General features: G+C 39.0%; 1 protein-coding gene across 9 annotated transcripts in view; it reads left to right on the plus strand.

Moving 5' to 3' along the window:
• The first annotated feature begins 97 nt into the window (after positions 1-97).
• Positions 98-24,148, plus strand: part of plekha7a (pleckstrin homology domain containing, family A member 7a) — a 159,277-nt gene continuing 135,226 nt past the window's right edge. For 2 of the 9 annotated variants that reach the window (XM_044125295.1, XM_044125294.1), the window contains exons 1-3: positions 101-505; positions 648-724; positions 874-931. In XM_044125295.1, coding sequence (XP_043981230.1) covers positions 423-505; positions 648-724; positions 874-931 — 218 coding nt within the window. In that variant the 5' untranslated portion in view covers positions 101-422. Of the gene's footprint in view, positions 506-647; positions 725-873; positions 932-23,077; positions 23,388-24,148 lie in introns of those variants that run through there. The other 7 variants (XM_044125296.1, XM_044125298.1, XM_044125293.1 and 4 more) reach the window with 7 other exon arrangements.

Consider the following 24,148-nt stretch of genomic DNA (forward strand, 5'->3'; position numbering starts at 1 on the left):
TGAGAAACTGATATATATATATAAAACAATGTCAAAGAAAATATTCAATTATGTCAATTCTGTCTAAAATGTATTGCATCTATCTGGCTGTAAAAGAAAAAGAAAAAGAAAATATTGGTCAATTGAAACGGAAAAAATATCAGCAACCTAAATAGAAGTAAATCTCCTTTTAATAACAATAGTTGTTATTACATGCAGCAGAGTGGCGAAAGTTGCCTTATTCCTATTCAGATACATTGCATAGACCTGTTGTGTGTGAAGCAGACACGGTCTGAGTCTCTGAGCATGTTCAGACTTCGATTGTCGGATGTACGGAAGTGAGATGAGTCCCTGAAGGCAGCGCCAGCTCCACCAGTGATCATTGAGCTCCCGGGAGACTCCATGGAGAGGGACTGAGATGAAATAGGACTTGCGGACGGATCATGGCGGCGCCTCTCGGACGGGACACCTTACCCGAACATTGGTCCTACGGTGTCTGCGGGGACGGAAGGGTTTTCTTCATCAAGTAAGTGTCAGTGTTAGGAATTTCCGACGCCGTCGGTCCCGGTTCGACGGGAGTCGCCGGGGTGTATCTTCCCCAGCAGCCCCCCTTCCCCTGCTCCGGCGGTGTAACAGGTGTTTTTCTCTGCTCTCTGCCCGTGCTGCAGCGATGAGACGCGGAGCACCACCTGGCTCCATCCCCGCTCCGGTGAACCTGCAAACTCCGGACACATGATCCGCTCAGGTAGCTAGCTTAACCGGCTGGGCAAAAATACTTTCACCTGTTACCTTTATGACCGTACTGTTTACTTTTCTGCTGCTCACTTAAGTGTCAAACTTTCAACTACAAGTCTGTTTTTTCTTCTTCTTTTTCTTCTTCTTTCATTTCTTCAGACTTGCCACCGGGATGGGAGGAAGGCTTTACGGACGAAGGAGCCAGTTACTTCATAAAGTAAGGACCCTAAATCCACTGCTGCTGCTTTCCTCCTTGCTCTATTCAGCTGTGTTTTGAAGTTACGGTACAGCTGAACATGGCTGCTGCCTCTAAATCCCGCTCCGAGCAGAGGGAATTACCGCAGAGGGTCAGGAAGAGGTGTGTCCGGGTCCAACCTGCCGCGCACCGTCTACTGACCGTCTGCAGGAAACGCTGAGCAGGTCTGTGTATGACTCACGCTGCTGTCTGGATACTGGAGTGTAACGAAGAGTTTCTCACAGTTATTTTTGTCGAGGATTGTTGAAAATTCACACTCCATGGAGATTTCCTATTTGTGAGCTGTAAGTAAGCATGTAGAGGAAAGGCTATTTAATTAATAGGTTAATGGTCACATCTTTGCCTTTCTGTGTGTTATGTTATGCTGCTTGGTGGAACTGTTGCTTCCCGCTTTGACTCTCGGCCTGGGCTTTGTCTTCATAAAGTCTTTGTACCTGTGTTGTTCTCTTCAGGTACTCCGGCTTCCTCCCACAGTCCAAAAGCATGACTGTTAATTGGTTACTCAGAAGTTGCTCTTAGGTGTGGGTGAGTGCGTGCATGGCTGGCTGTTTGATGTTGTTATAGAGTGGGGGCTTGTCCAGGGTGTACCATACCTCTGAAACCAGGTTTGAAGACAATCTTTATCCCCCCTGCAGCCCTGCACATCAGTTTAAAAAAAAAAACAAAAAAAAAAAACCCTCAATATATTAACATTTACATGTTTAATTCATTCAGTTTACCCTCAGTGTATAAAGTAGAAATAAATTACGATTCCCTAGCGGCACATTAAACAGAATATGTAGGATTTCATAAAATATGTCATGATTATTTTATGCTAAAAAGACTTAAATAAAACACTAATTTATATGGAACAGCCAACAATGTACTTTACATTGAAGCATCAGTTCTTCTAGTCCATTGTCCATGCAGCACCCAGACAGAAGCTGAATTTAAATCTGGATATACGAGTTTTTGAGGACTTGAGACTCCTCCCTGAGGGCAGTAAAGTGAAGAGAAAGTATCCTGGGTGTGACAAGCTGCACGCTGCAGGCACCGTGTCCTGTACAAGTTGAGCAATATGTCTAGTTGTAATGATTTTCTGTGGTACTTTGATGACCTCTGTTGGGTCATCTTGACGGCTGTCAGACGGAAACTGCTGCTACGATGACTCCAGTCTTTTAGAATCTGATGGAAATAATCTCATGGATGATCGTATTTATTTATTTTTGCCAGGTTAGTGATGTTTGGAGTCCCATTTTCCAGTTTTTTTTTTTTTTTTTTTTTACTGAATCACCACTGACCTGTGGTATTTATTTTGTCTCATGAAGACCATGATCGTCTCCTTGGTTTTGGAGATGCTGAGCTCCCGGTTATTTGTAGAGGATCGTGACTGCATGTTCATCTTAAGGCTCTTCCGTACGTCTGCCGAAGCTGAACAGTAGACCTGCCTGAGGCACAAAATAACAGTGGAAACAACAAAACGACTTTACAATTTCCGTTCAGGATGTTTTCTTTAGCCATTTGACAATTGTAGGTATTTTATGAAGAACTGTACAATTGTACAAGTATTCATTGTCGCCTGCGGATACAAAACCCGGATGGTGGAAGCGGACTATCTAAAGCGAAGCTGTGCATTTCTACATAGAACGCACCCACAAACATTTGATCAGTCACACAGCGCCCGCAGAGAGGAAGGACAAAATGAACAGTTTGTATATTTTTAAATAATTGAATAGAACAAAATATCATGATTAGCTCTTGGACACCAACTTTCTAGGACCTTTTCCTAATCTTGGGCATCGCACGGAGTACAGCTACTTCTCTGCTTTTGCTGGAACACTTTGTTACAAATCAGCATGCTAGCATGTAGCATGCTAGCATGCTGATTTGTGCTGAAAAGTCTCCAGAGCCGGCTTTCCCCAACAGTTCCCTCACGCCTGCCGCTTCCGCGATTCGCAGAGGAAGTTTCTAGTTTCTGTTTTAAAGCTCCTCGAGTGCGGGACTTTCTCTTTCAGAGTTGAAGCCTGTTTAAATCAATCCCACGTTGTGATTTGCCACATTTTTTTTTTGATAGGCAGATTACTGCTGATTGCAGCATGTCTCCTGTTTTGCATTTGGTGCAGCTGCGCGAAGCGGGGGGTCAGGGGAGGTTCTCTGCATTTTGCTGATTGACTTGAAATCCCAGAGGACGATCTTATCACACTTTTACATTCTGAATATGACCCGATAGCGGCTCATTTATCATGTCCCACTCAAAATAGCCTATTTTCTTTTTTTTATAAGAAAGGATCTTTGTTTAAAATGTATGATTTATTTATCACTTGAGAGCCTAGAGCAGCTTAGAGTGTTTTGCTTGTTTGTTCAACTTCAACAAGTGTTTTGCAGTGTTTTTCTGAGCTCACAGTGTTGATGGTGTGAAGTTAAGGAACTGAAGGCTGTTAGCTGTAACATAATGACTTCTTTTGGCTTCAATTACTAAACCGAGTCAGTTGAAATCAAGTGTTTATTTTGTGCCTCAGGCAGGTCAAAAGCGACAAACCTGTTTTAAGTCTCATTGATTATAAAGTCTTAAAATTAGTGGTAACCTGATCCTGATTTTTATTTATTTTTCAGAATTGTATTACCTATACTCAGCATTGGATTAAAATGAACACTGTGTATATTCTTAAAAATGTAGCATGTTTAAAGGGCCATATTTACAATATATCAAAACTTTAAACTTTAATTTTTCTTTTTATTAAATCTCATCATTTTACATCACAAACAAAACTCTCTGTAGTGCCACAAAGTTCTGATGTCACTTGGACTTATCCTTTTCCAGAGGCTTGTCCATTGTGATCTCTCCCATTGATTATAATTAAAGGGGCAGCATTATGTGTTACATGGTTCCATTTTTGTAACATTGAAGTAACTGTTACCTTCAGTTGTTATAAATTGCTAAATGTATCAAATGTGACTTAAAAGAAATTTGAAATTGTAATTTATCGTCTTGAAATCTGTCTCTTTAAGAAGCTCCTGCTCTCTCTGAAATTGTGCCTTCAGGAAGTCATCACAACATGGCTCCTCTATTAACGTTTGTTTTTTTTTGTGTTTTTTTTTACCAGCGTTTCACTGAGAAGGAGCTCCTATAATGAGCTGAGCAGATGTGCAGATCCACCAATTAGTGTTTGCTAATTGCTGCTGGCTAGTCTTAAGGAGCTGAGTGGTGGACGGCTGCTCTGTGAGGTGGAAGCTTGGAAACTACAGCTCAGAGGAGGAGCTTTGTTCTTGAAGGCGGGGCTAGGTCCATCCAGGCGTTTTACACAGCTGAATGGTTGCCATGGAGATTGAAGGATTTCTCAAACATGCATGAAGGAATTAAAGCAACACTCCAGGTCTGTTTTTGATGACGGAGAAACATAATAACAAGACGCAAAGCTCAAAAAAGTAGATTTTACATAATATAATTAGAAAGGATTGTCTCTATGAAGATTTGAAAGAGGCAAAAGCAAATGAGGTGGATTAGAAGTGCTTGCCAACAACTGATGGTGTCATCTAGAACACGTAGCTGCAGAATATTGTGTCTGATGCCTGGATATTGAGCTGTTAGCATGTCATGACCGTCTTCAGACTTTGATAGCAGCAGCGGACTTCGGTGAGATTCCTTGCAAGAGTGACTGTTACTGAAGATCCTTCCCGCCCGCAGCTTCCACCGTCCATAACAAATTTACTTTGATGATATGAGTCACATTTAATTTCCCTTTCGGATAAAGTATCTTTGGATGGAATGGAATCGACTGCGGCAAACAAACAAGAAGCAGCCATGTGCTGTCGAGGCTGCTGCTTCGACAGCACTGTTCGTTTAAACAAAGCTCAGATGTCCTCGGAAAAAACAATAAAAAGCAAACTATTAAAGAACTTCACGTTTCCTGGCTTCCCCCGACTTCCACCTGTACAGAGAGACCTTTCCTGCACAGAACGGGGACTTTTATTTCCTCATCTTCTCCACCAGGCTGTCCACACATTTAATTGGCTGACAGACGGTATTTCTCAAACCAAAGTAACAAAGGGAAGTGATCTCATCTTTGAAATCCAATATCCTTTTTCACTTCAAACAGAGACTGTTTATGTAGAGAGCCACGGTTGTGTAACGGCCCTCCAGGGGTCCACCGTTGGAGCCTCTATGCGAAAAATGTTTTTCGGCTTCTTATTACTCCACAAAAGAATAACACACTCCCCACCTCACTCTTTTTGGCTTAGTGCTGTTTCCAGTGGGTTTTTAGCCAACCTCAGAGCCTGTTATTACAATGGGAGCATGTGATTTATGCTATAAGTTAGCATAGATCAACGCTCTATGAATGTTTGTAAGTCCTGTAAAGTCCATTTCCAACTAGGCTCCTCATTGCGCCATGCAAGGACAAATACTGAATCTGACAATCGTTCATAACTGGAACCTGCGCGATATGGACTTAAAGTTTTATCACAATATTTTGCGATACCACTGTGATAAAACAATAAAAGTGACAATAAAACTATTTTCTACCTCCTTTAAGGCTACTGTATGACTGTGTGTTGCAGCAATTAGAGCCCCACGAACACAAATAATGTTGAAAATAATTCCCATTTCTTGTGAGCTTCTTTAGGAGACCAGTCACATAAAGAAGTGAGTAACAAAAAGTCACATTTACCGTCATACATAGGCGAAAATATTGCAAAATTCCTTGCAAATATTTCCAAATTAGCGCCACAAAATCTTAGATTTTTTTATTGCCAAAAAACCCAAAAGCAATCGCGTAATCCTAGAGGGATTGTTCAATACCGGTTCATTTGAAGAAGAACTCATCAAATGGAGACTCCAGTCATATTTCAACAGTTTAGTGGGATTGTACAAATACATCCTGGCACAGCTGACCCTTTGAGAGCATTCATGACCTTGACACGGCCCAAAATGAAGATGAGTTTGACACCGCTGCCCTAAAACGCTCACATTCTGTTGTTTGCCTGGGCTTGCTCTGATGAAGCCCTCCTCTCTGTTCCTTGAGGCCCAGCGAGTTTCTGGCTTCCAACCCTAACAGGTCATTTTCCTTCAAACGATGCGTGTTTACCTTAAAATAAGACCTAGGCGCGTACACACTGAAAAGATGTGTGATTCTCGTTCCCCTTCAAGAGGCTAGTAATGGGTCAAACTGGCCCAAACTCTCCGGCGACTCCCAGAGGGGGTGCTGCTGTTGTGAGGAGGTGGAGAGATCAAGTCTGGGGATAAACCTTTAGCAGGAATGTCTGCACTGAGTTTACCTCTACTGAAGGGGACTGAGAGAAGGCATGCGGTTTCATTATGTACACACACACACACACACACACACACACACACACACACACACACACGCACACACACACACACACACACACACACACACACACACACACACACACACACACACACACACACACACACACACACAACGAAACAGAAGAAGGATGGAGCAGGTTTGATGTCAGAGATTTCTGCAGCTAGCCCAGGACAGCTGGTGCAGTCCTACAAACCTCATTATCCTCTGCTTCAGCTAATCTGCAGAGGAGTGATAAAACGGTAACACAGTGATTCCACTACTCGGCCCGCGACTCTGCTTAAGGCACTGACTGGCTAACGCTGCTGACCAGATGAGCCTGCATCGCACCGAATTAAAATAAAAACAGATAATCAAGAGAAAATTTACAGGCTCCAGGGTTGCATTTGCTGCTGTAACTTTGTGCAAAATTCAGTAGGTTAACAGGGAGAAAAAAATGTTCATATACACTAGGGTCACAGCTATTGATTATTTAAGTAATCAAGTATTCTGACGATTAATCGGATCGGAAAAATTGGTATGTCCTCCAGATTTTCCATTTGACCACGTTAGCCCTTTTTGTAAAATGTTTGAAAGGCTTTAGAAGATGCAAATAAACACCTGATCCAACTGCTTCTTTTAAATGTGAAAATAAAAACGTTTGTTGCCCAAAATGCAGTAACATGGCATAAGTCTAAAGAACCTGAGGAGTTTTGGCTGAAACACGTTCTAACGCAAAATGTAAATATATTTTTGTTTAGCTTCGGCTTGATTGCTGCTCTGAATATGTTTTCAGGAAATAACCTTTTTGAGGCTTTGCTTTCCTGTTAACGATTAATGGGTTGCTAAATTATTTGACTATTATTTCAATGCTCAATTAATCACAATTAATCTGATTAATTGTTTTGCCCCTAACATACAGACATTATGAGAAAACCATAATGCATTGAGAATGAGTTATGTAAAAGGAGGAATTACTACAGTAACTACAGCTCATAAAATGAAACAAAATTCATCACTGAATTTTAGAAGGTTTATTATACTTGTTTAATAAAGTAATATGGCAGGAATAGGATAGTTGGAGATTCTCACGGTGTGATAACCTGAAACAAAATGTACCACGATATGATAGTGGCATTAGAAAGATTTAAAACAGAAGTACAGACATTTAGATGTAGTTTTCAATGATCTACTGAACAGAAAGGTTTTGCTGTGACGGACTCCTTGGTGCTCACATCAGGCGGTAGACCTGAGAAAGACCAGGCTTGTTTTGTTTGTATCTGTTCTACTGTCGGTCCAAATGACTTTCCAGCCTTTGGATTAGGAGAAAATCCTCAAGCTCAACAAAGAGCTACATATTGAGTCTTAATAATTAAAACATACCAACGCTGGCTATGCCTGGACTGTTTTGTTTTCTGCAGTGTTTTAGTTTTCTCTGCTGTCTTCTGTCCGGTGAACTCTGTGGCTGCTCCATTTATCTTCCTATCGGTTTGTCTGAAGGCTGCTTCTCTGTAGTCTTTCACTTATCAAATTCCTCTGATTCTGCTCTCTGGATGAACTCGGCACTTTCTAAATAAGTCATACTTTATCCTGACCTCAACATGAGATGACCGCCTGGGCCGTCTCTATGGTAACCCGGCGGAAAAAACGATTCCTAAATAGTGGGAATGCACAAATCAGATTTTTTTCACTTGTAATACAATACCGATATCTGAGGTTTGGTATCTGGTGATACCGATACAGAAAAACAGTTTTGGATCCTTTTTAACACAGACAAAAGTCCACTGAATTACAAATTTTTTTGATAACTCTGCACAGTACAGCACACTTAAATACACCAATAGCTTCATAGGTTTGGTAAAACATGTAAAAACAACTTTAAATTATTCAGTTGCCGTTAGATAATAACAGCCAATGTAGAATAAATAAAGAAACTGAAACAGACAAAAACAGATTGACTACGTTGGTCAAACATGTAAAAATAAACTGTAAAAAAACTTCTTTCAAATGGTTCAGAAAGTGCACTTAGGAGATCTAAATATAATGTCAAATAAATAAAAAAGCATTGTGTCAATCAGAGCATAAAACATGGGATTGGACTGGACAGATCTGACCTTATAGACAGAGCACATTGTCACGATACCAGATCTAGTATTTTTATTTTTTTTTAATGTTTGGACAGATACTAATATTAATATTGCATCGGTGCATCTCTACTAAACAGTATAAAAGAAAATAAAGTAAAAGAGAGCACTGGGCATTTGACATAACATGAACGATAAGATCAGACCAGATAATGAATTTACCGTTAATAATTGAAGATTTTGAAGCGGCCTAGTCAAAGTCTGGACTTAAATCTCACTAAGAAGTTTGAAAATACATCCAGTGTGTCTGAAAAATACAATCTTGCAGAGAAGAGCGGGCCACAGTTCCTCCGTTTGCATCGATTTGTGACACATAACAGCATTCAGTGCGTTCTTAAAATCACAGCTCATGCAGTTTGAACTCCAGAGAGGTTGGCACAGCATGTGAAGACAGACTCATCACTGTCTGTGCTCATTGTGATGCTGCCAGCTTCATTATTATTATCATCATTAGCCAACCAACAAATGAATTGATGTTTCATAAATATTAATTTCTGCGCTCCTTGGAGCCATTTCTTTTCCTTCTTTTTTTGCCTCTGCATGTGTCGCAATTAACGTATAATTGTGGAATTAAAGTTATTTTTGAAATCTGTGACCATATCTGTGTAATCATCATCCTCATCCACCTGAGAACAGCTGCAGAAATGTCACTTTTTCTTTTATCCCGTTTTCCTACATTTCACTGAGCTCATTAGAGAATCTGTTGTTATGACAAAGCAAATCTGACTGTCATTTATAATAAATAATTATCCGTTGTTCTACCTAGGACTTATATGGCATTTATTTGGTCATTTTTGCCACACATAGAGTATATCTTTTATGTCAAAAACATGAAAAAATGTCGGATTTTTGACACATTTGAAAAACATACATCAGTGGATGTAACCACTTCATCTTACAGTAAATTCTGCATATTAATAATATGAAAAAAGGTTTCTATACTGTATTAACACCGTAAATGAACTGTTTGTATGACCTTTTCAGGACGACAGCTTTGGCTAGGACCTCCGGCTGCAGCTGCGGTTGCGCTGAATCTCCCAGATGCATGTTCATGCACCCAATTAGGCTGGTATTGATGGGCAGTCACCTGTTTGAGGCAAATGGATTAGACTGCAGAAATGTAGGTAGAGACAGCAGAATACAGAGAAGCTGAAGATGTTGTGTAGCTCTGAAATTCAGTGTAAAAACCCATGAATTTCCAGCAGCAAAATCAACAGAAACCAGCGACTCATGCAGTTGCAATTTGGAACATGTTCCAAATTGTTATGCAAATTGGATTTAAGTGTCATAAAAAGTACATTTTTTGTTGTGCTATTAAATTTACAGATGGTATTGTGTGTCAGGGCTCTTTGAATCACTGTAATTAATTTCAGAGAGCTGGCTGATTAGTTTGTCTGGTGAGCTCAATTAAAGGAAATCTTCTTAAGAAGGATGTTCCACATTATTAAGCAGGCCACAGGTTTCAAGCAATATGGGAAAGAGAAAGGATCTCTGTGAGGAAAATCATCAGATAGTGTAGTGCCGTGTGACAAGGTATGAAAACATTAGATATTTAATGAAAACTGAAGCGTTGTTTTTAAGCGATATTCTGACATCCTGCAGAGAAATTCAAACAGAAACTTTCCACCAACTCACAAGTTCAATGGATCAAGAATTGTGCTGTGATATCAAAGAAGGTTTTATGTTATCATGTAACTCTGTCTGTTAAGATGCTTTTGATTGAAATAGTTTTTTATTTTAGTACATGTGACCTCTTAATGCTGCACATTCAAATAATGACCGTTTGCAGTTCTTTATAATCCATAAAATGTTTAGAAAATCTGCTGTGCATAATAATTTGGAACAGTGCATTTTGAGTTTTTTACTTTTGAAACAAACATAGAGAACTTTGTTCAGGAAAATTTGATTTATACTGTAATAGTTCATGACTTGAAAATTATACTGACTATCATTTGCATTGACCATTTAAGAAAATCTGAGAAAATATCACTTGCATAATAATTTGGGACACGGTATAGAAACAATCATGAAATTTGAAGACGGCTATTGTTTAAGGAAAACACAGAATTTTAGTTTTGATTAGTCACATTCAATAAATTATAATGTTATTTCAGTGACTTAATTTACTAAAAGAAACACAGTATTTACATTAAGTCCACACAGACTGGTGTATTCCAGCCCTTCTTTCTGTTAAGTCAGATTTTCTGTTGAAAACACATTTAAGATTAGAATATTATATTAGACCAATAAAATACAGAAATATAGGTTGAATTAAACGCATGGATATTACCTGGAAAAAATTTATTATCTTCAAAAAGTTCTTTTGTTCTGACAAATGAGCTTCATTGGAACTTTAATTACTGCATTTAAACAGTTTTCATCCATCTATTTTCTGTTCACTCTTGTCTCTAATGGGGTCAGGAGGGTTGCTGGTTCCTCTCCAGCTACGTTCTGGATGAGAAGCGGGTTCACCCTGGACAGGTCGCCAGTCTGTCGCAGGGCAACACAGAGACATACAGGACACACAACCATTCACACACACACTCACACCTAGGGAGAATTTAGAGAGACCAAATAACCTGACAGTCATGTTTTTGGACTGTGGGAGGAAGAAACTCTTTAAAAATGTGGAAGAAAAATAAGTTGTTGTTTTTCTACCAACTTTACAAATGGTGTAACATATGAAGAACTTCTGTTTCAAAGCTCCATCTGGGTTCAGCGGCCATCATGCCTCCCATCTGTGCAAAGAGGCTTTTTCTTTTTTGTCCTCGTTCTTCCATCAGCACATGCAGAACATGCATATTTACCCGGGCCGGGATTCGAACTCAGGACCTTCTTGCTGCAAGGCAACAGTGCTACGTACTGCACCACTGTGCAGCCTTGAACAGTCTTCAGATGTTTAACTTGATTGAATCATTTTCTATGTATAAGTAGTTTGGGGGATGGGGAAAGAGGTGATGAAAATGTTTTGGGTTTTCAGACTTAATTCACAAATCCATGATTTAAAAGACAAAATCTGGAATTCAAGATTTTGTTTCCTGCAATGATGTCTTTTTGTCTTTGATTTCCTACCTCAGGACTAGGATTTGAGTTCAATTCATTCATCGTTTTCATTTTCCAGGCACTGACAGAATAATAAAAAGTTATTTTATTCACTTTTTGGGCCTCTAGAAAGTCTTAGATTAACCTGCTGTTCTCAAACTGGGTCCAGTTGACATGCGATCCTTATCCGACGTTTTGATGCCTCTCTGGATGGCCCAATTTACTCAAAAAAAAAAAAAAGTTTGATTTGTTCCACGTCCATTTGTGGAAAAACGTTCTCCATAGTTTTCAGATCGTCTGCCGTCTGAACGGTCATGTCGCATTTTATCCAACATTTACGTCGACGTGAGACCCTGTGCCATAATTTTGCTCCAGAAGAAGCTTTTCATGATGTTGTAGCAACTTTTACTCTTGATTTTAATGTTGTCGACTCCAATCGCTCAGCAACTTTAAAATCGACCCATAGACAGCGGCGTCCGTTATAACTTCGTTAAACAATGCGGTGCTGTGTGACGTCTATGTTCGCGTGAACCGTTTCATACAGAAGTCTAATTGTGGTCACATTTTGTTAGTAGTATGAACGACCGCAACCAGACGACAAACAAAGTCAAATTTCAGCAAAACCCGAGCGTTGAGATATGCTGTGTGAACGTAGATAGATTGACTTGCCTCACATGTTAGAGAGAGACACTGAATAATTCAATGTCTCGCAGTTTCACAGGGTTCCTGCCAGAGAACTGGAATTGGCCGCTGAGTGATTTGAGCGCTGCCTGACTGGCAGAATAAGCACAATGATAGTATCATGAAGCCGTGACAAAGAGGCTTATCTCAAAGCAGCTTACAATAATGTCAGGAGTGTGGCCTTCCAAGATCTAAACCCTCCAAAGCCCCGCGTTGTACCAGGCCGCAGATCCCATCAGCTCTGGAGTAATTGTCCTCCGGAAAACACTGACATTATTAAACCTTGAAAAACTTTTATTTTTTTCTTTTCTTTTTGCTGAGCGAGCCGACTTGCTATGCAGCAACTCGTGATGTGATAAACTCACTCACTCAAAACTGCCAACATGACAGAAGTAGAGGTGAAGCGGACAGCAGAACGCGTCCGCTATGAGGATACAGTGATTTTCAAACGTTTTACTCTTTTTCTACAGCTCTACATCTCTTTTTTTTTTTGCTCTGACTCGCAGCCTTGAATTATTATATCTAAAACGTTTCAGTTATCCAAAAAGTAGAGTGAGGATTTGTGACGACACATGCTGGGACCTTTTAGCGCTGTGCCTGGTATAATGCTGGTGACGGATGCAAGCCGGTGGGTGTGATGGCTTTTGTTTTAAGCCTGGGAAGTTTCGTCAGATGCTTAGTCACTAAATGAATCCCTGCAGGTGCATTTAGGTAGATTCAGGACAAAAAGTAAAGCTCATATTAAACTGACTCATGACACACAATGTCATTCATGACTCAATGTACAGTACACCCAGGACTGGGCCAGGCCTGTGTGATAGTCTGAAAATGAACCAACACTAAAATTCATGACGATGTCCGCCGCCATTTTGCCGGGTCGCTTAGTGTCAGTGAATGTAGCTTCTTTCACATATGTCACGGCCAAACATTAGCTACTGGGTAAAATTAGAGCCAGTCAAAAACATGAATTCAAGAATCCACACCTCCAGCAAACAATAGTTTCTCAATATCTGAGGTTCCAGACCATTCGTCTGGAGCAAGGCATAGAGCTAAAGGCTGGCTTTTACCAGGCTGGGATTTGAGGGAATATAGCTCACTGAGTAGAGCGATGTGCTCTGACACTGGAGGGTGTAGGTTCAAACCAGGTCTTTCATTTCATTTTGCTGTGGGATCAGTAAAGTCATTTAGAATTTCATTTCTCTGCCAAAGTGAGTCAGCACAGTGAAATAGCTCACTGAGTAGATCAATGCACTCTGAAACCTGCAGGGTTGCACCCCGGTGGGTTTTTTTATTTTTTCCATGTCCCTGTGGGATCAATAAAGTATTTTTGAACTTGATTTCACTGCTGCCATAAGTAGCTGAAGTACAATAGCTCACTGAGTATTCAACATGCTCAGTAACCTGAGAGTTCAGATTCGAATCCTGGTTGAACCACATATCAACTCCCATGTCAGGTGATGCAGCGCGTTGGGCGGTTCAATGGTGGTACCTGCTGGGTCGGGCGAGGAACCCATTATGACTGCTTGCAGTTCTAGTTTTTTTTTTAATTGGTTTAATCCCAGATAAGTATCGTGTCCATTCCAGTGAACATGAGGATTGGAAGGGGTTAAAATTGGGTCGTTTGCACATGTTTTACCAAAATTGTGAAGCTTTTGGTGTATTAAAGTTTTCTGTATTGGTGCAGAGTTATCAAATTAATTTGTAATTCGGTACATTTATGTCTGTGCTTACAAAAAAGGTCTATTCAGCATTATTTTTCTGTATTGGATGGGTCGATACTAAACCTCAGATATCGACATTGGAAGTGTAAAAACCGGATTGGTGTTATGTACTGTAACTTTTTTTTCCCCTCTCTCCTCCAGGGGGTCTTTTGTGGGCTCTAGTGTCCCTTATATGAAAGTAGGCTGGCAGGAAAAGGGGAGAGAGAGGGGGGAAGACATGCGGCAAATCTCAGCTGGGTCCGGGAATCGAGCCTGTGACGAGGACTGAAGGCCTCCATACATGGGTTGTGTTATCCCCTACGCCACCACAGCACGCCCATGTACTGTAACTTTTTATCACTATTTGACTGTAATGAGATCCATCATGTCCCTGTACATTTGTAACTCTTCTTTGTGCGCTTAAATGAGAAAAAGCAGCGTCTCGTAGTAGATGACAATTCCTAAAAATAGCATTTTCTAAAAATCCGTCAACCTAGAACAGAAAGTGATGAATTGTATTGGTGTGAGGAACGTGGGGTTGGTTTGTGTCTGTCTTCTGAGGCTCTTTGTTTTTTAAGCAAAAAGGGAGGCTTTGTTTAGCCGTGGAGCCGCAGCTAAAGCAACGAACCAACAGTTTCCTGGCAGACAGATAAAGGCTGCAAGAGACAGCTTTGTCAACAGCAGCTTTTTTTGTTGCTTCGTCGGTTTGAAGGTGTGAGGGAGTTTTTTTCTGTATTTTCTTTCTGAACAGCAGGAAAGTTAAAGATTATTGCTTGGAAATGTCAGCCCAAGGACAATGACTAAATCTGCTGCTTTTTGCGCTTGATTTGCCTGCTTGATGGCGCTTCTTCCCGACGTTTCACCACAACATGAGTTTCTCTTGCAAAACATTCTAGGAATTTTTTTTTATTAGTTTCGTTTTTTTATTTATTTATTTTTGTTAGAATTTGATTGTCTATTAAACATTGCCCAAAGGTCAACATTATCCTGACCTCAGCTCCTGCTTTCAGTTCATTTATGTGAATAACAGTGGTTAAGAAATATTTTAGGAATTTCCGACATTCTTTGGGGCAGTATCTGCGTCTGGTAGATAGTAACCAGAAGGTTTTCTCGTTGAAGGATCTCATATACTAAAGTGCTCATATTCTGTTGAACCGGTAGGAGTTGTTGACTTTTTTCCTATGGCAAAACAACATATTGAAAAGTTACCTACTTAATGTTAATTTACCAATTTCACAAATCCAAATAACAAGACATCACGTGGGATTTCTCAAGGCTCCATTCTCTGTCCATTTTAATTCAATATTTACATAACTTCCCTAGATAATATTTTTTAGATTCACTGTTAGTTTTATGTTTATGAGATTTGTTTCTTGTTTTGCTTCTTAAAGGAACAGGTCCAAATTTCTTCCAGCTTATGACTGAAGAAACAAAAGCGATTGATTTTCATCCCAAAAATGGACGCAGGGTCTAAATCCACGTGGCATTGTGGATTCAGACCAGAATTTTACTTAAATCACATTACTAAATCTAAAACTAGTTATTTTTAGTTACTGCCTAAAAAATGTTTCCTGTGCTTCCTGGGACACAGAACAAGCGCGTGTTTCCATTTCATGGTTTTCATCAGATTTTCTATAATGTCATTGCTTTTTTAGCTCAAATTTTCCATTTAGATTTTTCCTTTTTTGCAATACCAATCATTTTACTGTTAGTTTTTTTTTTTTTACTATAATTTATGTTTTTAAAGTGATGCTCTTATTTCTGCTCTTTTATTTTTCTTGCTAATTACTTTGAATTGCTTCTTTGTAGCTTAAATCTGAGCTGCAGCCGCCTTGCAGAAGAACCGGGATTAAATCCGGTAATTAAAACTTCATAATGAAATCCTTGACAAGTAAAATGAACCCAGACAAATTAATGCAGAAAATTCGATATAGTTTTTTGAGTATTTTTATGTGTAATGCCAATAATTGTCTACATTTTGTTGGTTTATCTGAAGCATGTCTCACCCTGAGGTAGAAGTATTTCAGAAAACTCAGTAAAATGAATGAAATATCAAGGCACAGTTTCTATCTCTCTGTGATTAACAAATATTAAACTTGTCGCGCGGCTTTTTCGCCCACTGTCGCCATTAATTCTGAATGAAGCTGCTGGGACTTTAATATAAAACTTGATAATATATGATTTATTCAGTGTCATCACTTTTATAGCTGGAAGAAGGCATGAATGTTATATATCCCCACGTCTAAAAATGGACTTTATTCCCAAGCCGACCATTATTTTTTGATTGAGGAGCTTCATAAGATTGGAGCCTTGATCAGGGTGACGCGGGGTCAGCTGGGTGAATCTGATTGGTCCAACCAAGAATCGACAAGTATAAGATGGCAGGCTCCATGACTGCAGGACAGAATATCTAATATTTGGCCGTGTTTACTAAGATTTGAGGGAAAAGGTGGAGTAAGAATTGAAGGTCTGAGGTTAAGCTGCAGGAAGGAGGTTCAGTGCAGGTGAGACGAGACCAGAACAGAACAGAGAGTCCTACTTTCCCCATGACTCACTGGATTCATTCAGAAAACCCACAGAGAGTTAGTCAGCTCCTTTCGCTGATCTACTGCTCTGTGGATTCATGCTCGGATGTGTCTGTGTGTTTATGAGCAAACAAAACACATATATACACCCACTCACAAATCTGAAGGAAAACCTCCTCAGTAAAGCTTACAAATTCAATTTATTAGCAGATGTCTGCAACTTTTCCTTTTTGTGCAATATTAAATTAACCATAAAGGTAAATATCAATATTTTTTTTAAATGCACTGATCAGATTTTTGTGACAGATTTTCCATCTCTGGATACCAAATTTGGATTTATTTTAATTATTCTTATACTGAAAATGTTCATTTCTTTAACCTTTTAGGAGTGAACTGTCATTTGTTATATGTATTAGAAGCAGAGGTTATATTCTTGTGTGAGGGAGGAATTGTTGTGAAACAGGATTTTCCTCATATTTCATAATTGAGACAAAAAAAAAAATACAACGTTCCCATTATTACTACATACTTTATCTGTACTGTAAAACACTGTATGGAGCAGTATTAGCATTTCTGCAAAATGAAAGTTGGGCTTATGTCTTCTTCGGTGGTTTTCGTATTGTTTTCTTTAGTTGTTCCACCACAGGCCAAGAGGGGGGTGAACCTCACCAGCTGAAAATATAACAAAGGCTGTAACTTTGCTTCCCTATAGAGCCAAGTCTACCGCTCAATCAGTAGGATCATGTGCAAGACATGTTTGCATTCACGATTCTGCTCGTTTAAAGAACAGTTAACATTAATCAGTAGCATACCAGCCATAAAAGCTGATAGCACCATTAGTACTCGTTGAAAACACTGGGTAAATCTAGTGATAAAGTAGCATGGTTCTGGGATTAGCTTAGCTCAGCTTGTTTGTATCCAGTGATGTTTGATTTTAGTGCTGCGGGGCTCTTCTTAGCTAGCATATCCCTTAGTGGAGTCATAACTGAGTAAGGAAAAGATGGGCTGGTGTTCACACATACAGACTTTTCTTTTTACCGGTTTGACCGCGTTTTGTTTTAATAACATAATTAGCAGCTAACGCTAACTCGTTTTGTTGCTTGTACTAGTCTCGCCTCAGGCAGTTAGGGGTGTGTGCTCATTCAGGAATTACATGCATATCTTTTTCATTGAATCAGTCCGGACTGGTTACTTTGGGTGGATCAAAGTGACAGGAGCAAAGGGTGTGCTTAAGTTTAGGAAGAGTGACATCTAATTATAACTTCAGAGAAGAACATGATGTTGAGGTACATTTGAGCTACTCTTGTCCCTTGTGGCATCCTGCTGCCTGTTCAGGGAGTTTGAAGACAGAAAACCAGTTTAGTTTAGCGTTCAGACTTCAGATCAAAATTCCATTTTCAGAGGGATGACTCCAACCTTGCTGCTGCTTTAGCCGCACAAATATTTTATACATCTCTCTTATAGCGGCTCTTCTTTCCTTGGAGACATACCCTTGAATTAACTTTAAATCTTCTATCCTTCATGGTTGGTGAAATATAAAACATTCGGAGGACAAATCGCTTCACATTCTAGAATTACTCCGCTCATGTTGTAATAGGTTTCCTTCGGTCTAATTTCTTCCCTTTGTAGGATTTTGTTCAAATTTTCTTTTGGTTGAGTCATTGCTTGTTTGGACGTTGTTCCCTCTGGTTTTGGATTCCGTGAAGCTGGAAGAATTTTCACTCTTACTTTCTTTTTATTAACTTTTGGACAATTGTTTCCATGACAACATTGTATTGTTTCGCAAATTCCATGGAATTGTTTCATCCAGTGAATATATTTTCCCTCGATTTACCTGTTTCCACTTGTTCATAGTTGTTTCTCTTGGTTGCCAACTAAGCATCGTCAGGTGTGACCAGTCGTCGATGGCAAACTTTTATATAAAACATTAAAACAGAAACCAAGAATGCACCGTTCCATTCAGTGTAAACACATCACTCCCACCCCACTGACTGGTTCTTACTGGCTCACTTCAAAGTCACCTCCTGCTGAAACTGGGAGCCATACTGACCCCACGGGCTAAAAATGGTGACAGTAAAGGTGGACTCTGGACACAGTTGAAAGGAAGAGTGCACATCGCTAAAATAAAGACTTTCATAATATCAACGTCTCTTACATGTAAAAAACCACTGAAATATCTGTTCTGACAAATCAAACATAAAGACAAATCCATGTCTTTATGTTTATATTTCAGTATATTTGACAATGTATCAGAAACATGGAACATGTACATTTTTAGTCTTAAAAACAAAATCAAAATATCAACTTTTAGATTAACCCCTTAACCCTCACCCCCTAAATCACCAAAAACAGCTGAAAAGGTAAACCCAAATTAAATCAGCTGCTGTTCTTGAACAATTCGGAGTTTATGCAAAAGCTTAGTCTCTTTATGAAGATGACAAGCTAAATTTTCTATTTTTACTGTCAAAAATACTTTAACTCTAAGTACTTTGTAGCTATTACGTTTGTAACACACACGCACAAAAAATTTTTAAAATTAGCTTCACCCAGATTTTGATTTTGATTTCTTGTAAATGCACATTGAGTGTTGAATGTATGGACTGGAAAATACAATAAATCTGTAGAATACAGTATTCTGCTCGTGGATTTCAAGACTGATCAAAGTAGCACAAAAAAGAAATGTCATTTTGGACATGTTTATTTTTGAGGATGTACAGGTGTTGTCCAAGTGGTGCCATTCTGAGTCTCCATTTGGCACCACTTGGACCACACGTGATATACAAACTTCATATGACTTGAACTCCTCAGTGCTTCAACATACAGTCACCAATGAGGCCCTAATGAAAGATAATGACCAGATGAATCCTCTGGTAGACACAACATCACTGATAGTGGAAATTACTTATAATTATATGAATAAAATGGCATAACCAGAGGGGCTGGGGAGGGGTTAGCGTACAGTCAGACTTCCTCCCCCTTCTTGCAATATGCTGTCCGTCCGTCCGTCCCCCCCAACCCCTCCCCAGCACTCATCGGTACGTTAGCCCCCCCACCATCTCCCATCTTCTCCTTCGACACCCACGTTACCCCTGGTCCGCCCTCCTTTACCCCTCCGCCCTTCTAACAATACGCTAATCCCCCTCCCTCTATCATACACTAGCCCCCCACCTCAGTGTCTCTCCTTCACCCCCCTCCTTCGCCGCCCGCCCCTCCCTTCTAATTAGGTACTGGCAGCGACGCTCTTTCCACTCAGGAATAGGAGAGAAGGCATGCTGATCAAGGAAAATAGCCTAACTTCCCATCATCAATAGTCCTTTTAAAATATTTTTTCCAAAAGCAAAACGACTGTGTTAAAGTTTATTATTAATTTTCCTTTACAATGATACCCACTTTATGTATATTGAAGCAAATAAAACACTTGCATTTTCTAATAGTTAGCCTGATTAGGACACATTATTTATGCGAAGAAGGGAATTTTCCATAAAAAAATAAATCAAAAAAAAAATTCTATTTTCTGCCAACAATATTAAAAACCCTAGTAAAGATAGCTATAAATAAATACATCTAGGAAGGAAGTTTCATTGAAAAGCATAAAAAAACTTACCTTTTGATGCAAGTCAAAAATTCTCTAAAATTAGATTTTTTAAAAATCAAACAAAAAAAATCCCTATTTCCTACCAGCAATATCTAGGAAACTATTAAAGTTGGCCAAAAAATTGATGCCTTTATTTAATTTATCAGCCTAATTCATTTGTAGTAGAGAAGTTTTATTGAAATCTGATGAAAAATACAAATTTGGGGAGTGGTCATAAAATACTCAATTTTGTCAATTTTTGAAATTTGTTTCCATCGGTCAAATTAGCTTTGGAAGCATTTTTGCAGCCTAATAAATCTTTAGTAAACAGTCCCAGACCTCTACAAAAATCTGAGCCTGTTAAGACCACACTGCAGGCTGAAAAAAATGCTTTTGGGGCTTGGTTTCAACATATATTTTTTAATATGGTATCCCAAAGATGCCATGTCTGCTGTTGGGATCAATATTGAAATTTGTTTTATTTTTCAAAATGACATCTTTTAAAAGAGTCTTCATTTTTAAATTAAGCTATTTATACTGTGCATTTTCTTGTTTTGTAATATGATCTATATATTTAAAGAATGTCATTACAACTAAGTGTCAAATTGACACATTTTTTAAGTAATCAGCTTTCAAAAACCCCATCTATTTTTAGTCAAAGGTGGGTTTGTGGCAAGGTACACCTACCCCCCAAAACCTCAAAAACCGTTAGACATAATGGGCTGAAATTTTTTTCTGGTCTTTTCTGGTAATTCACTTAATAGAAAAATGCATTTAGAGTACTAAAAATCTAAAGAAAAAAAATCGACTGCCAGTATCTATTGTAATGATGCGCTGGCCTCCTGTAGAGGTTTGAGACCGGTGGGTGTCGTTTGGTGTTTGACACAAGCCATGTAGGGGCGACTGCTGTAATATTTGGTAGTTGTAAATACTCATTTACTACACAGTCAAAACATTTATTTTTGACTTATTAGATTAATTAGCACTGAGTTGAGAAGGTCATCATGGTGCGTTTACCTTGCGGGTCAGATTAATGTCGGTGTGAAGGGTTACTTCACTGACTGTTTCTCTCCTGCTGTTTTGGAGATAAGTCCAGAACAGCAGGTCCAGAATAGGCGGGATGCTGTGTGTCTTGATCCTCTGCACACAGCAACATTAGTGCATCAAAGAGTATTGTTCCCTCAATGCCTCACTCTGTAGCTGATATTTCATCTCTCATTCATGTTCTCTTCTAGTTGATGCATTTTTTCCCCCCTGCTCCTCCCTCTGCCTCTTGTTTTCTCTCCTTCTTTTTCTTTGTGTTGCAGACATAAATATTACTCTTTGATCCTTTTTTTGTTTTTTTTGGTATGGCACATGAATGGTTGTTCATCTCTGTCTGAGAAGTAAGTCTGAAAATGGATGTCTTGAATATTTAACCTCGCCGTGAGGCTTTAGTATTAATTCACAGATTCTAACAGAAAAAACTAAGTACATCACAGATTCATCAGGCGGATATTTTTAGGAATGTGTTGGACTGGAATTTGAGAACGTAAGAAAAACTTCTGTCTAAATGGTTGATTTCCTTTAACTAACATAAGAACTAATTAGGTGGTGTGCTGAATGTCAAACTATTTCAGTTTATAATGTGTTCTTACAGTATTTAAAAATCTAGTTTTAGTATAATTTGAAAAATTATAAACATTTTATAATTTCCCCTATCAGAAAATAGCACATGATAAATTGTAATCTGATTAGGGATTCAATGTTATTGTGAAAACTTTCTTTTCAAAATAAAAATGTTCACCTCTTTTGGATCCGTATGAGCCTCAACAAATACCAATAAATACAAAAATATGGCTAAATGCAGTGATTGTGCGTGGTTTGGAGTCAGGAATCATACTTTTAAATATCACCGATGTTTATATTGAAACCCATTTCAAAAAGTCTGTATCCTTTCCACATAATTCCCTATTTTTTCATTGTCACTTTTAAAGTTGATGCAGTAAATACCACAGAATAAGATAAAATTGTAAATTCCCATCGCCCACCACAGTCATCATCATCAACATATTTGCTAGTTTTTTTTGGAACATAATTAAGTGTTTGCCTTTTGTTCCCACCTAACCAATAATCATTATGCCGCTGTTCCAAGTGAATTATGAAATCCGACTGAGTGGGAAAAAAAATTAAGCGGACCTCTTTACATTTTTGTAAAAGTCAACTTTCTGTTACAAATTGTACTTTAAATAAATGCCGCTCCCCACAAACAATGCCCAGAGAGGTTTTCCACTTATCTATTGAAATGTCAACAGAATTATTGATTTGGAAACATGGGTACTCTGTGTTCTTTGGTAGACAGGGAAATTGAAACGATGCTTTCCATCAACATCATTCCCATGTTTTAGAAAATACCTCTATTGCAACCTTCTGATAACTCTGTGACACTCTAAGCTTGGCAACGACTTTAACCTGAAGACATCCTGTTTGAGACCCCGCAATGAAAACGGACATATGTTTTCAGGTGTTTGGTGTCGTCTTGGTCACTTGGCATCAAAATGTGAACCGCGTTATTAGGGGGACTGTTTAAAACACCATTTCAATACATGAATCAAACACTTGTTGTGAATTTTGTTCCTTGTAAGAGAACAGCAAGTTGTGAAAAAAGTACCAAAACACTGAACGGTTGGACACATTCGTTCAAAAGTTTAGAGGAAGTCCCTTTAAGTTCAATCTGTAATGGTCTTGAGATTAACCTAAGGTATTCCTTTAGGACATGGAATTATAATTTGGAGCCCGGAATGAGGAATATGGAGAACAGTTGTTGAATTTCTCTACATAGCAAGCCCACTCACAGCTACGGCGTAGGCTTGACCGGTCTTTCTCAGGCCAACATGACTGATGTCGGATCATCTTTATCTGAAACTTGGGATTGGAAATTGTGCGGCCTCCGTCTGTGTTCCACACTGGGTTCTGAAAGGACGCTCACAAAGGAGGGATTGAAGGACTCAAATACAAACAGCGACTGAGACGAACAACAAGATGGTTGATACCATGTTGTGGGCTGGCGGGTGGTGGGAGACAGAAAGACTTCTGTCAGAGTAACGAGGAGGGTAAAAACTGTCAGGGCCAGGCGACTCCAACATCAGCCGCTCTGACTGGAGAGAAACAACTGATGAAATGTAAAGGAAGCACTTCTTCTAAGATTTCCTGACTTGCTTGAATGTGGAAGTATTACATCTTGAGGAAATGGAAGATGCACAAAGACAACGAAGGTGGTTAAAGACCAAACATCTGGACATTTTATAGCTTTTTTATTTCCTTCTGTGTGAAGAATGGGTACTTGCTGCAGCCATTTGCCCTCACTGGAGGCTGGCCATGAGCCGGTCGCCATCAAACGTCACGGCGTCTGGTCAAAAGCTCCTGCAGCGGTCGATAACCTTAGTGACCATGAGTTCTCCACCTGGGATCTCACATGTGACGCAAGGTAAGGGAGAGTTCTTTACGCAGCATGGCTAATCACAGAGCTCCATGGAAATGCGGCCGCTTTGTTGTCTGGTCTGTGCCTGAGGGACATGAAATATAATGTAGCTCATTACCTTGAGAAGCACCATTCCCAATGGTACAGTAACTTGCATTGTCACCACATAATGAAATATGTAAAGTGTCATTTAGTTTGCCAGGTCATAGCAATGTAAAGTAAAACATATGAAAGTAGAAACATGGCATGGAAGTAGACGCCACTGAAGACATCATTGCAAAAATACGAAACCTTACCAAGGGTTTTTAGTGTAGTTTCTAGTGCAAATATCTTTGTTGTCTTGAAACAAGATAAAACTAACTTACAAGCAAAATAAAGGAGCTTGTTTCAAGTAAATAATTCCTTAATATTAATGCAAAAAGTACTGATTCCATTGGAAGATTATTTCACTTATAACATGGGAGAAATATCTTGTTGTAAATGAAAATATTTGCCAGTGGATAGGCATGTCACAATAAACAATAGATCAATTAATCACATGAAAAATTAAAACAAGCTTAATGAGTTTCATTTGCATGATTTATCATTTTTCTCTTTTCCCTCTTTCTGACAAAAATTGGACAACAAAAGTTGAGTCTGGTGGTTTGATTAGCTCTTCTCTTGAAAGACAGTTTTGTTTACAGTGACTTCATAATTCATTTGATTTGTTGTTTTGTTTATTTATTTTGGATATTTAAAATGTCTTCCAGTTCCAGTGTTAAATGTTC

Source organism: Gambusia affinis, linkage group LG08 (assembly GCF_019740435.1).
Source record: "Gambusia affinis linkage group LG08, SWU_Gaff_1.0, whole genome shotgun sequence".
NCBI classification, from domain to species: domain Eukaryota; kingdom Metazoa; phylum Chordata; class Actinopteri; order Cyprinodontiformes; family Poeciliidae; genus Gambusia; species Gambusia affinis.